This window comes from Ictalurus punctatus, chromosome 15 (assembly GCF_001660625.3).
Source record: "Ictalurus punctatus breed USDA103 chromosome 15, Coco_2.0, whole genome shotgun sequence".
NCBI lineage: Eukaryota > Metazoa > Chordata > Actinopteri > Siluriformes > Ictaluridae > Ictalurus > Ictalurus punctatus.
Window position 1 is genome coordinate 25898420 of NC_030430.2, and position 11807 is coordinate 25910226.

The 11807-nt window shown below is 44.3% G+C and overlaps 1 protein-coding gene across 4 annotated transcripts in view; it reads left to right on the forward strand.

Moving 5' to 3' along the window:
- Positions 1-65: 65 nt before the first annotated feature.
- The window catches only part of sgk2a (serum/glucocorticoid regulated kinase 2a), an 11935-nt gene continuing 193 nt past the window's right edge, over positions 66-11807 (forward strand). Inside the window, exons 1-13 of one of the 4 annotated variants that reach the window (XM_017487950.3) lie at positions 73-261; positions 5080-5150; positions 5282-5334; positions 6194-6251; positions 6449-6532; positions 7477-7608; positions 7766-7878; positions 8002-8038; positions 8596-8682; positions 8770-8865; positions 8960-9115; positions 10811-10900; positions 11177-11807. The exon at positions 11177-11807 is cut by the window's right edge and continues 193 nt beyond it. In XM_017487950.3, the coding sequence (XP_017343439.1) occupies positions 5133-5150; positions 5282-5334; positions 6194-6251; positions 6449-6532; positions 7477-7608; positions 7766-7878; positions 8002-8038; positions 8596-8682; positions 8770-8865; positions 8960-9115; positions 10811-10900; positions 11177-11338 (1086 nt within the window). In that variant the 5' untranslated portion in view covers positions 73-261; positions 5080-5132 and the 3' untranslated portion in view covers positions 11339-11807. Of the gene's footprint in view, positions 262-5079; positions 5151-5281; positions 5335-6193; positions 6252-6448; positions 6533-7476; positions 7609-7765; positions 7879-8001; positions 8039-8595; positions 8683-8769; positions 8866-8959; positions 9116-10810; positions 10901-11176 lie in introns of all 4 variants that reach the window. The other 3 variants (XM_017487956.3, XM_017487952.3, XM_017487955.3) reach the window with 3 other exon arrangements.

Below are 11807 nucleotides of genomic sequence, written 5' to 3' on the forward strand. Positions count from 1 at the left end.
CTCTCTCTCTCTCACACACACACACTCTCTCTCGCACACTCTCTCTCTCGCACACTCTCTCTCTCTCTCTCTCTCTCTCTCTCTCTCTCTCTCTCTCACACACACACACACACACACACACACAGAGCTCCTTGGCCCCAGCTTAAGTTGATCATTCACTCAAGCCCTTGTTATTCAGTGGCAGTGTTTAAAGCAGGCCGACGCTGTAAACACTGGGTTCTGGAGGAAGAAAAGTTCGACCCTCAGCTTTCTGAAGTCCAGGTGAGTTCAACACCTTTCACTTTCCAGCACAGCCTTATATAATACTCACGTAACCAGCTACATGTAAACAGCACAATATTATCTTTCATGATTTCCTCATCTTCCTAATCATTTATCTTCTTCTTCTTCTTCTTCTTCTTCTTCTTCTTCTTCTTCTTCTTCTTCTTCTTCTTCTTATTATTATTATTATTATTATTGGCGAACACATGTCTCTACTTCCTCGTGTTCTTAATAAATTCCCTTGTGATGAAGTTGAGCTGCATTATTTTATGTGCTATATAAATAACTGTTTGTAAAAACCGAGAACAGATCACTTCAGCACGTCGTGTTTACCTACACGGGATTCCTGCCCTCCCCAGATAGCACACACTCTCGACTCTCGACTTTATACGATTATAATAAAAATCCACGACACGGCTGTGAAATGTAACGCCGGTTGAAATGCTACATTTAGGCCTGTAGTGTTTTAGTCTTGCTCTATCAGAGTTATATTTACACATTCTCCCATTTCCCTCCGTATATTCCATCATTTCCAGAGACTTTGCAGGTGTTATCTTGAGCAGTGACTGCAGCTCACGTCGGGATCTTCTCTGATCTTCTATCTTTTTATCTGTTGTACGCTGGTTCTCACAGTGCTGTTGGATTCTTCTCCCGTAATCACGTCTGCAGCAAACAGGACAGTTTTACACGCGTGATATTTATACTCATCCCGATACACTAGAGTTTCTATAATAACACTTCATTCACAGGGTCTTTCACAGCGGAGCCTCCATATAACCTTCAGCTCATAATAATCAACTTAATTAACTAAGAAAAGCGGCCGATCAATACGCCCGAGTCTCCTCGACTTTCTTAGTAGATGCTCATTTAAGGTTCATGGAAGGAGTCTCCAGTGTCAGCGCTTTGTAACAGTCAGTAAGTTTCTAGACATGGGAGAGACTTTTCTTTTCTCTCAGGGGTGAGGAGAGAGAGAACACAGCAGCGGCGGTGAGGAACACCACTGTTTATACGCTAAAATAGAGAGAGGGAATAGAGAGAATAGAGAGAGAGAATAGAGAATAGAGAGAGGGAATAGAGAGAGAATAGAGAGAGAGAATAGAGAGTGAGAATAGAGAGAGAGAATAGAGAGAGGGAATAGAGAGAGAATAGAGAGAGAGAATAGAGAATAGAGAGAGGGAATAGAGAGAGAATAGAGAGAGAATAGAGAGTGAGAATAGAGAGAGAGAATAGAGAGAGGGAATAGAGAGAGAATAGAGAGAGAGAATAGAGAATAGAGAGAGGGAATAGAGAGAGAATAGAGAGAGAATAGAGAGTGAGAATAGAGAGAGAGAATAGAGAGAGGGAATAGAGAGAGAATAGAGAGAGAGAATAGAGAATAGAGAGAGGGAATAGAGAGAGGGAATAGAGAGAGGGAATAGAGAGAGAATAGAGAGAGAGAAGAGAGAGAGAATAGAGAATAGAGAGAGGGAATAGAGAGAGAGAATAGAGAGAGAATAGAGAGAGAGAAGAGAGAGAGAATAGAGAATAGAGAGAGGGAATAGAGAGAGAGAAGAGAGAGAGAATAGAGAGAGAGAAGAGAGAGAGAATAGAGAATAGAGAGAGGGAATAGAGAGAGAGAAGAGAGAGAGAGAAGAGAGAGAGAATAGAGAGAAGGAATAGAGAGAAGGAATAGAGAGAGAATAGAGAGAATAGAGAGAGAGAGAATAGAGAGGGAATAGAGAGAGAATAGAGAGAATAGAGAGAGAGAATAGAGAGAGAATAGAGAGAATAGAGAGGGAATAGAGAGGGAATAGAGAGAGAGAGAGAAGAGAGAGAGAATAGAGGGAGAGAATAGAGAGGAAATAGAGAGAGGGAATAGAGAGAGGGAATGTTGAGAATAGAGAGGGAATAGAGAGAGAATAGAGAGGGAGAGAAGAGAGAGAGAATAGAGAGAATAGAGAGAATAGAGAGGGAATAGAGAGAGAATAGAGAGAGAATAGAGAGGGAATAGAGAGAATAGAGAGAGAGAATAGAGAATAGAGAGAGAGAGAAGAGAGAGAATAGAGAGGGAATAGAGAGAGAGAGAAGAGAGAGAGAATAGAGAGGGAATAGAGAGAATAGAGAGAATAGAGAGAGAGAATAGAGGGAGAGAATAGAGAGAATAGAGAGGGAATAGAGAGAGAATAGAGAGAGAATAGAGAGGGAATAGAGAGAGAGAATAGAGAATAGAGAGAGAGAGAAGAGAGAGAATAGAGAGGGAATAGAGAGAGAGAGAAGAGAGAGAATAGAGAGAATAGAGAGAGAGAATAGAGAGGGAATAGAGAGAGAATAGAGAGAGAATAGAGAGAATAGAGAGAGGGAATAGAGAGAGAGAGAATAGAGAGGGAATAGAGAGAGGGAATAGAGAGAGGGAATAGAGAGAGAGAATAGAGAGAATAGAGAGAGAGAATAGAGAGAGAGAATAGAGAGAGAATAGAGAGGGAATAGAGAGAGAGAATAGAGAGAGAATAGAGAGAGAGAATAGAGAGAGAGAATAGAGAGAGAGAATAGAGAGAGGGAATAGAGAGGGAATAGAGAGAGTGAATAGAGAGAGAATAGAGAGAGAATAGAGAGAGGGAATAGAGAGAGAGAATAGAGAGAGAATAGAGAGAGAATAAAGAGAGAGAATAGAGAGAGAATAGAGAGAGGGAATAGAGAGGGAATAGAGAGAGTGAATAGAGAGAGAATAGAGAGAGAATAGAGAGAGGGAATAGAGAGAGAGAATAGAGAGAGAATAGAGAGAGAGAATAGAGAGAGAGAATAGAGAGAGGGAATAGAGAGGGAATAGAGAGAGTGAATAGAGAGAGAATAGAGAGAGAATAGAGAGAGGGAATAGAGAGAGAGAATAGAGAGGGAATAGAGAGAGAATAAAGAGAGAGAATAGAGAGAGAATAGAGAGAGAATAGAGAGAGAATAGAGAGAGGGAATAGAGAGGGAATAGAGAGAGAGAATAGAGAGAGGGAATAGAGAGAGAGAATAGAGAGGGAATAGAGAGAGAATAAAGAGAGAGAATAGAGAGAGAATAGAGAGAGGGAATAGAGAGAGGGAATAGAGAGAGAGAATAGAGAGAGAATAGAGAGAGGGAATAGAGAGAGAGAATAGAGAGAGAATAGAGAGAGGGAATAGAGAGAGAGAATAGAGAGGGAATAGAGAGAGGGAATAGAGAGAGGGAATAGAGAGAGAGAGAATAGAGAGAGAATAGAGAGGGAATAGAGAGAATAGAGAGAATAGAGAGGGAATAGAGAGAGAATAGAGAGAGAATAGAGAGAGAGAGAATAGAGAGAGAAGAGAGAGGGAATAGAGAGAGAATAGAGAGAGAGGGAATAGAGAGAGGGAATAGAGAGAGAATAGAGAGAGAATAGAGAGAGAGGGAATAGAGAGAGAATAGAGAGAGAATAGAGAGAGAGAGAATAGAGAGAGAAGAGAGAGGGAATAGAGAGAGAATAGAGAGAGAATAGAGAGAGAATAGAGAGAGAGGGAATAGAGAGAGGGAATAGAGAGAGGGCGGTGAGGACAGGACAGTTTATAGCTGCTATAATGTAAGTGAGAACGGGAACGCTCCTGTCTCACGGACGTTGCGCAACATTACCTGTAAACAAAAACGATTAAAAGTACACGTCATTCTTTAATAAATAAAATAAATAAATAAATAAAGAATCGTTCCGCTGGAGTCACTGAAACACTTTGGGGCGCAACGGAGTCGCTCCATCACTCCGACCTGCTGATTATTCTCCCTCTGACAGACCCACACCGAGTGTTCACTTCTGACTTATGGACTGGAAACTTGGTGTACACACACACACACACACACACACACACACACACACACACACACAGTGTTTTTCAGTTAATTAGCCACACCAGTGCAGTGACTAATAAAGTGTGTACACTAAAACACACCTGCTGTATTTATTGTTTATTGTGTTAATTGTTTCTGTAGCATTTCACCTGGTCTGTGTTTGGAGGTGTACAGCACTGTAAACTGGAAGCGAGTGTACCTGTACCCGTACCTGCACCCGTACCCGTACCTGTACCCGTACCCGTACCTGTACCTGCACCCATATCTGTACCTGCACCCGTACCCGTACCTGTACCTGTACCCGTACCTGCACCCGTACCCATACCTGTACCCGTACCCCTACCCGTACCTGCACCTGTACCTGCACCCTTACCTGCACCTGTACCTGCACCCTTACCTGCACCTGTACCTGTACCTGCACCCTTACCTGCACCTGTACCTGCACCCTTACCTGTACCTGAACTTGTACCTGTACCCTTACCTGCACCTGTACCTGCACCCTTACCTGCACCTGTACCTGTACCTGCACCCTTACCTGCACCTGTACCTGTACCCTTACCTGTACCTGAACTTGTACCTGTACCTGTACCTGCACCTGTACCTGCACCTGCACCCTTACCTGTACCTGCACCTGTACCTGTACCTGTACCAGCACCTGCACCTGTTCCTGCACCCTTACCTGCACCTGTACCCTTACCTGAACCTGCACCTGTACCTGTACCTGCACCGGACAGGTTTAGTGTTTAGTGTTTAGTGTGTACACCTGATCGGCTCGGTGTGTGACGGTGTCCTTCACGGGTTTGCTTCTGAGACACAAACCTGCAGATCCAGTTTCTCAGAGCTGCCTCCATACACACAGCACAAAACTCTCTGCATAGTGGTGGAGTCATCACACTTTAATCATTTGCCTCTCTCTCTCTCTCTCTCTCTCTCTCTCTCTCTCTCTCTCTCTCTCTCTCTCTCTCTCACACACACACACACACACACACACACACACACAGGTGAGATGTAGAGCGTTCTCTGGAAGCGGCTCACACCGGAATGGGACGGAGACATGGCACACTACATGCAGGTGAGTCTTTACGGTGTTTAAAGTTCCGAATGTTTTTGTGATTTTTTTTATTAGGCGTGATCATTTCCTCTGATGTTGCTGTGTGTGTGTGTGTGTGTGTGTGTGTGTGTGTGTGTGTGTGTGTGTTTCAGACAGCGACGGCGTCACAGAGCGACGTGAATCTCGGAGCGTCGGCGAATCCTCAGTGAGTTTTATTATTAATAACGAATCAGAGCTTCCACAGAAACCACCGTGCACGCGCTTACAACTTTTATATGACCGTCAAATGGAAACGCAACACAATCTCCTACCAACACACACACACACACACACACACACACGCACACACACACACACACACATTCTCAGATTTCCCTTAAGAAGTCGTTAAGCTTAAAATTCTTGAGATTTCACACTTCTGTGTTTTAATAATAATAATAATAATAATAATAATAATAATAATAATAATAATAATAATGATGTCGTAACGTTATCGTGATAAATGACGTGCGCTGCACTTTTCGGAGATATCGCCGGTATTGTGTTCAGATGAACTCGACGTTAAAGTTCCTTTTCATAGATTTATTTTTCTTCTTTTTAGTGTTCATTTCGTTTCTGGACATGAACCCGTCGCCGATCGAGCGCACGCGTGCGTGTGTGTGTGTGCGTGTGTGTGTGTGCTAGAAGTGTTTTAAGTGTTTTAAGCTGGTGTTTTTTGACTCCGTGACCTGTTAGGAGAACCGACACCGCAGCTTTAATACTGTAAGGTGTTATTTATAAGCGGACGTTCTGGAGCGATGTCACGCCCCCTCGTGGTTGTGTTGTACGTTTCATGTTTAAGTGTTATGTTCATTTCAGGTTTATGTCATTAAGTTTTAAAGTGTTGATTTCTTTACGATTACGTATTACGGTTCATTCGACACGGCTGATAGGAGATTAACAGTCGTTTACGCTTCTAATCAACCCGCTGTGTGAAAATGACGCGGTGTTCGTGGTCGTTCGGACCAGATCGTACACACACGTGTTGCGTGTTCTAAGCGTGTTCACTGTGTGCTTGTTCTCAGTGCCAGACCCACCGACTTTGACTTTCTGGCTGTGATCGGGAAGGGAACGTTCGGCAAAGTAAGAATTCCACACAAGCTCTTGAGAAATGATTAACTTTTTAACAGCGACTCAGCTGGACCTTGTTTATTCTCTTATCTTCCGGATGTACTGCAGAAGATTTGACATATTTCACCTTTTCTGAAATCCCACGTGAAGGCAAACGGTTTTTAATGCAAAGTTTTCGAAATGATTTTTTTTTCTTCTTTCAATGGCAGGTGCTTCTGGCTAAACTCAAAGCCGACGGGAAATTTTACGCGGTGAAGGTTCTGCAGAAGAAGGTGATATTAAAGAAAAAAGAGGTTTGTGTTGGTTTTGACGTTGGTTTGTTTTCTGCTGGACGAGGATCGCTGCTTCACTCGAGAAAGGAAAAACGAAATAAACCGCGGATTATTTCCAGTCTAATCTAATCATTACCTGTCCTTTGTACCAGCATTTATAGCCCTCGCACCTTGGCCTTTTCACTGCCACAAGTCGAGTATATTCATAAGACGGATTTAAGACGACGAAGAAACTAAGAACTAAAACGTTTCCTCTCTCTTTTACTCCCACGTACGAGACTAAACAAAATAAACACGGCCATCACGGCGCCGCTGAGTACCGGATTCTGATTGGTCAGAAGGTGTTGATCAAATCACAGGTTCTGAGATGTTCTCGTTTCTATAGTAACAGCCCGTTCACAGGGACGTCTACGGCGAACCGGTGGTACGGTGACGTTTTCTGTAAGGAGAAATGTTTTTATGTAACATTTACGGAAGGAAGGAGTCTCCAGCGTCGGCGCTTTGTAACGCTTAGAGGTGAAGCTCCGGGACGGAGGACTTCACGCGTTTGCACTGTTTTCTTAGTAACATGGCAGGCTGGTTTTGTTTTCTAAAAATGATTATGAAAGAGAAATAAAGGCGAGCGCTCGGTGAGGGAGCGACGTGTTCCCAGCTGCTGTAGAGCACGTGACAACAGGAACTCACTCACACAACAGTAAACGTAACTATAAACACATCAAACTTTCTTTTCTTATCGCTCTTTAATAAATCGATTTATTTACTAATTATTGGTAAATCGCTACCGTATAGGAGGAATAAAACGCTCCCAGACATAAAAAAGATGAAATTAGTCCCTCGTTATTGTACACTATATATACGCGCTGTGCGATATTCCTTAAGGACGTCGCGCCGTAAACCAGTTACACAGCGCAAGGACGTCAAGAAGTCTTCACGTTGGGGTCTAAAACGTCCTGTGTGTCTTCCAGCAAAAGAATATCATGGCGGAGAGGAACGTTCTGCTGAAGAGCCTGAAACACCCCTTCCTCGTCGGCCTTCATTACTCGTTCCAGACCCCAGAGAAGCTCTATTTCGTCCTCGACTACGTTAACGGAGGAGAGGTAGAGTCTGAGCGCGGAATCATCGCGTCCTCGTCATGGAAGCGGTTTTGTAAACAGAGTTGGAATGCAGATAGTACAGCGAGACAAATCCGCTAAGTAATAAAGCGGTCAGAGCTCGTGATATGTGATATGTACATGTTGTTTTCCATTCTTCCAGTTATTCTTCCACCTTCAGAGAGAGCGATGTTTCTCAGAACCGCGTGCACGTTTCTACACCGCCGAGGTGGCGAGTGCCATCGGCTACCTGCATTCCCTCAACATCATTTACAGGTCAGTGCCTGGGACGTTTCCTGTTCGGTGTGTGTGTGTGTGTGTGTGTGTGTGTGTGTGTGTGTGTTTTTAAACGATACGATCTCGTCCACTGCTCAGCTGACCGTCTTTGCTGTTTTTCAGGGATTTGAAGCCAGAAAACATCCTGTTAGATGCGCAGGTGAGGAGCACCTTTCTCTTTTATCTTCAGTCTGTAAATGTGTTACAGATTAACAGGAAAGCTCATTGTTAAGGTCTGTTCACACCTGGTCATTTCCTGTGTCTGTACTGTCTCCTGGTCAGATTTTAACCACACGTATTTACAGGTGTAGTCATCACGCACAGGCTCAAAACATTTCCCGCTAGCAGGACGGGTCACCTCGATAACCTTCCACGCGAAGGTCGGCCCGGACGCGGAGCCCACGCGCTACGCGATCGTAAACTCGTCCGCTTCCTTCGGTCCGCGTTCACGCGTCTAACTGGAGGAACTCCTCATATACTATTACATCAGCTAGCGTTTTTCGATGACGTTAGATCAGCTCAGCGTGCAGGTGTACAGCTCAGTGTACTGAACTTACACTTGTGTAAATATTACGGAAAAACCTGCTGCTAATCTCTTTAGATTCAGAAGGCGTTAAAAGTAAAATGTATCGGGACGAGGTCTGGTTGTGAATTTGAGACCCGTGTACAAGCGTGTCTGATGCACTGATAAGCGTCTCTCTTCCTTCATGTCTTTAGGGCCACGTGGTGCTGACTGATTTTGGCCTGTGTAAAGAAGGACTGGAACCAGAAGCCACCACGACCACGTTTTGTGGAACACCAGAGGTGAGCGGCGTGTGGAATCAGTCTCCAGATTCATCTTCTGTCCTTCGTCTCCGTAATCACCGCACAGTTTCCTCTTCTTCATTTCAGTATCTCGCTCCAGAGGTGCTTCGGAAGGAGCCTTATGACCGCACGGTGGACTGGTGGTGCCTCGGTGCCGTGCTGTACGAGATGCTCTTCAGCCTGGTGAGTCCTACTGCGTGGAAATACATCATCCTTAAATATACAGGACAGAAATTCCCGTACGATCTGTGATAATAATGATCTACGTCACACTCAGCCGCCGTTCTACCGCCGTGACGTAGCGGAGATGTACGACGCCATCTTGCACAAGCCCTTGCAGATACCTCCTGGGAAATCGGACGCGGTGTGTCACCTGCTGCATGGACTCCTGCAGAAAGACCAGCATTGCCGGTTAGGGGCCATCGCCGACTTTGTGAGTAAACGCTAATACGGAATGAAGTGCTCGAAGTCTGACGTCATTGATCCAGTATGGCAAATGCTGGCTTGCCATAACAACGCCGTAACCATAACAACGCCGTAACCATAACAACGCTGTAACCAGACCTAGATAGTATCAGCTACACTGACTTACTATCCTAGCCTGCTCTCGAGATCAGAGTTATTAGAATAAACTCCGGTGACGAGGAGGTCGTTCGTCCTCGCTGTGACCCTGGAGGCAAAAAAAAAAAAAAAGGAGAGAATTTGATCTGCGCGCGTCATACTGCACACAGCGCAATAAAATACACAAGCTGCTCGTTTGTGTTACAACAGTATGTTTGATCCAGCTTGCTGTAAATCTTCCCATATTTACTCGCAAACAAACAAGACTCGTTTTTCCCCGAGTGTGCCACAACTTCCGATCCGATCCGTCAGGAGACTTCATGAACGGATAAGTAAGTAAATAAATAAATAAATAAATAAATAAATAAATAAATAACCCCGCTGACTGGTGCTTTTTAAAATCCTCCGCTTTCTGTGGCGTAACAGCGGAAACGTTCGTCTCACACGTCAGCTACGAATCCGATCTTTTATTTAAGGCCTGACCTTCTCGAGTAGCGTAAAGTGCTCCTGAATGGTTTGAGACCACGGTCATATCTCCGGAAACGTGTAGATGTCTTCACGCAGACACGTGACTCGGGTGAGTTCGCAAATAAGATTAAGAGGTGGGGAGAGCAGCCAAAACTTTTACTCAAGCGCAAGTAAAACTACTTAGGAAAAGAACGACTCACGTCAGAGGAAAAGTAATAATTAGAGACGCACCGATACCGAATCCCTCAGCCGATACCCATAAGCGATTGCTCGGAGCGATATCGGCCGATACCGGTAACCGACACCGATAGTTCTGCCTTTTATCCATTCTTTTAAATGAATAATAATTAATCCCACAGTTCTAAAAGAAATGCAAATAAAAACTTTATTCTCTCCATCACTCTAATTAACATTAACACATCAACTCAGTTCTGAAGATTAAAGTGAGATGATTAACTTATTGAATGTTATCACACACACACACACACACACACACACACACACACACACACACACACACACACACACACCAAAAAACAAACATTTTCACATGTTAACACAAACTTGTCAGCATCTGCATTTAAACAAGACACCAGAGAACAAAAGAACAGAACAGTGTGTTTAGAGAGAGAGAGTGTGTGTGTTAGTTTGTTTGTATTAGCATGTGTGTGTGTGTGTGTGTGTGTGTGTGTGTGTGCCCTGCCTCTGTCGACACGCTCGCTTCTTCCCCCTCTCCAAGGCTGAACCCATTGAAAACGTGAGCGTTGTTTGCTGCGCATGCAGACCTGCAGCGCGGCGAGACTCACGACCTCGTTATACGTGATATGAACGAATTATTACAATTATAGTCAAATATTCATTAATATTTACCGGTAGCTGGGGAACAGTTTTCACCTGCATGACGAACGTCGTCAATCAGCGATAACACTGAAGAAGCAAACACGTCTTAGCCGGCTGACTTCATCTGGACTAGCAGATTATTATTATTATTATTATTATTATTATTATTATTATATATTTTTTTCAGAACTCTTGACCAGCAGTGTGTTTGTATCGTGATGAAAAGATTAAACTGACCGTATACTGTTTTGGTTTTCAGCTGGAGATTAAAAACCACATTTTCTTCAGCCATATTAATTGGGACGATCTTTACCACAAGCGGCTGCCTCCGCCGTACAGCCCCAACGTGGTAGGTGACGCACCGCGCCTGCTGATCTCAGACGCGCGTGTGTGTACTTCTTCCTCCACACTGTGGGCGATCTGTGACTGCATTAGTTTCTGTATTTTTCTGCATGATCTTTTACGCTTTTTTTCATTTCGCGCATTTCCATCAGAACAAAAGGAGCGACTGCATGTTTTAGCTCTTCCGAGATGTAGAATCATCATTATTGCTGCAACAGAAGTTAAAGCAGCTGTTTCTTGTTCTGTTGCGCTGACCCATGTCCGTGTTTCTTCATTCCCCCAGAGAGGCCCGGCTGACCTCCAGAACATCGATCCGGAGTTCACCAGAGAGATGGTGCCCAACTCTGTGGGCCGGACTTCGGAGCTGGGCACCAGTCTGACCACCAGCAGCTCCAACGCCTTCAGCGGCTTCTCCTACGTATCCAGCGACAACGGCTTCCTCTGAACGACCGGACCGGACACGGGTTTTAATCTCCTCATCGGTTCTGCTGAGTGGTGGGAAAAAAATCCCCAGTGTCTGAACAGAGCGACAGTTTCTTCTAGCACCAGATGTTCCAAATGACCCGGGAGACGTTTGTGCTTTGGCCAGGTTCCTCTCGGCACCGGTTTGATCGAAAACTCCGGCGCTGAGCACCAATATTTCAGATGTCTTATTTTCTAGCGTTAAAAAGTCGAGTAGATGAGAACGTACACAATATAACCGCCTTTCCTTTCTCGTGTGAGTGTTTTAGATGTGTCAGTATATTTCAGCTCGGAGATGAACGAAATGGCTTTGCTAAATAACGCGAGTCGGACGCTATCGAATTTAGCTCCATGTTTTTATTCCTTCTTGACTGTGAACTGGTGGCAGTTACAGTGCAGTTTCTCTCCCTCGCTTTAGGTTCTTTACTGGATAATTTCATAAATAGAATTCT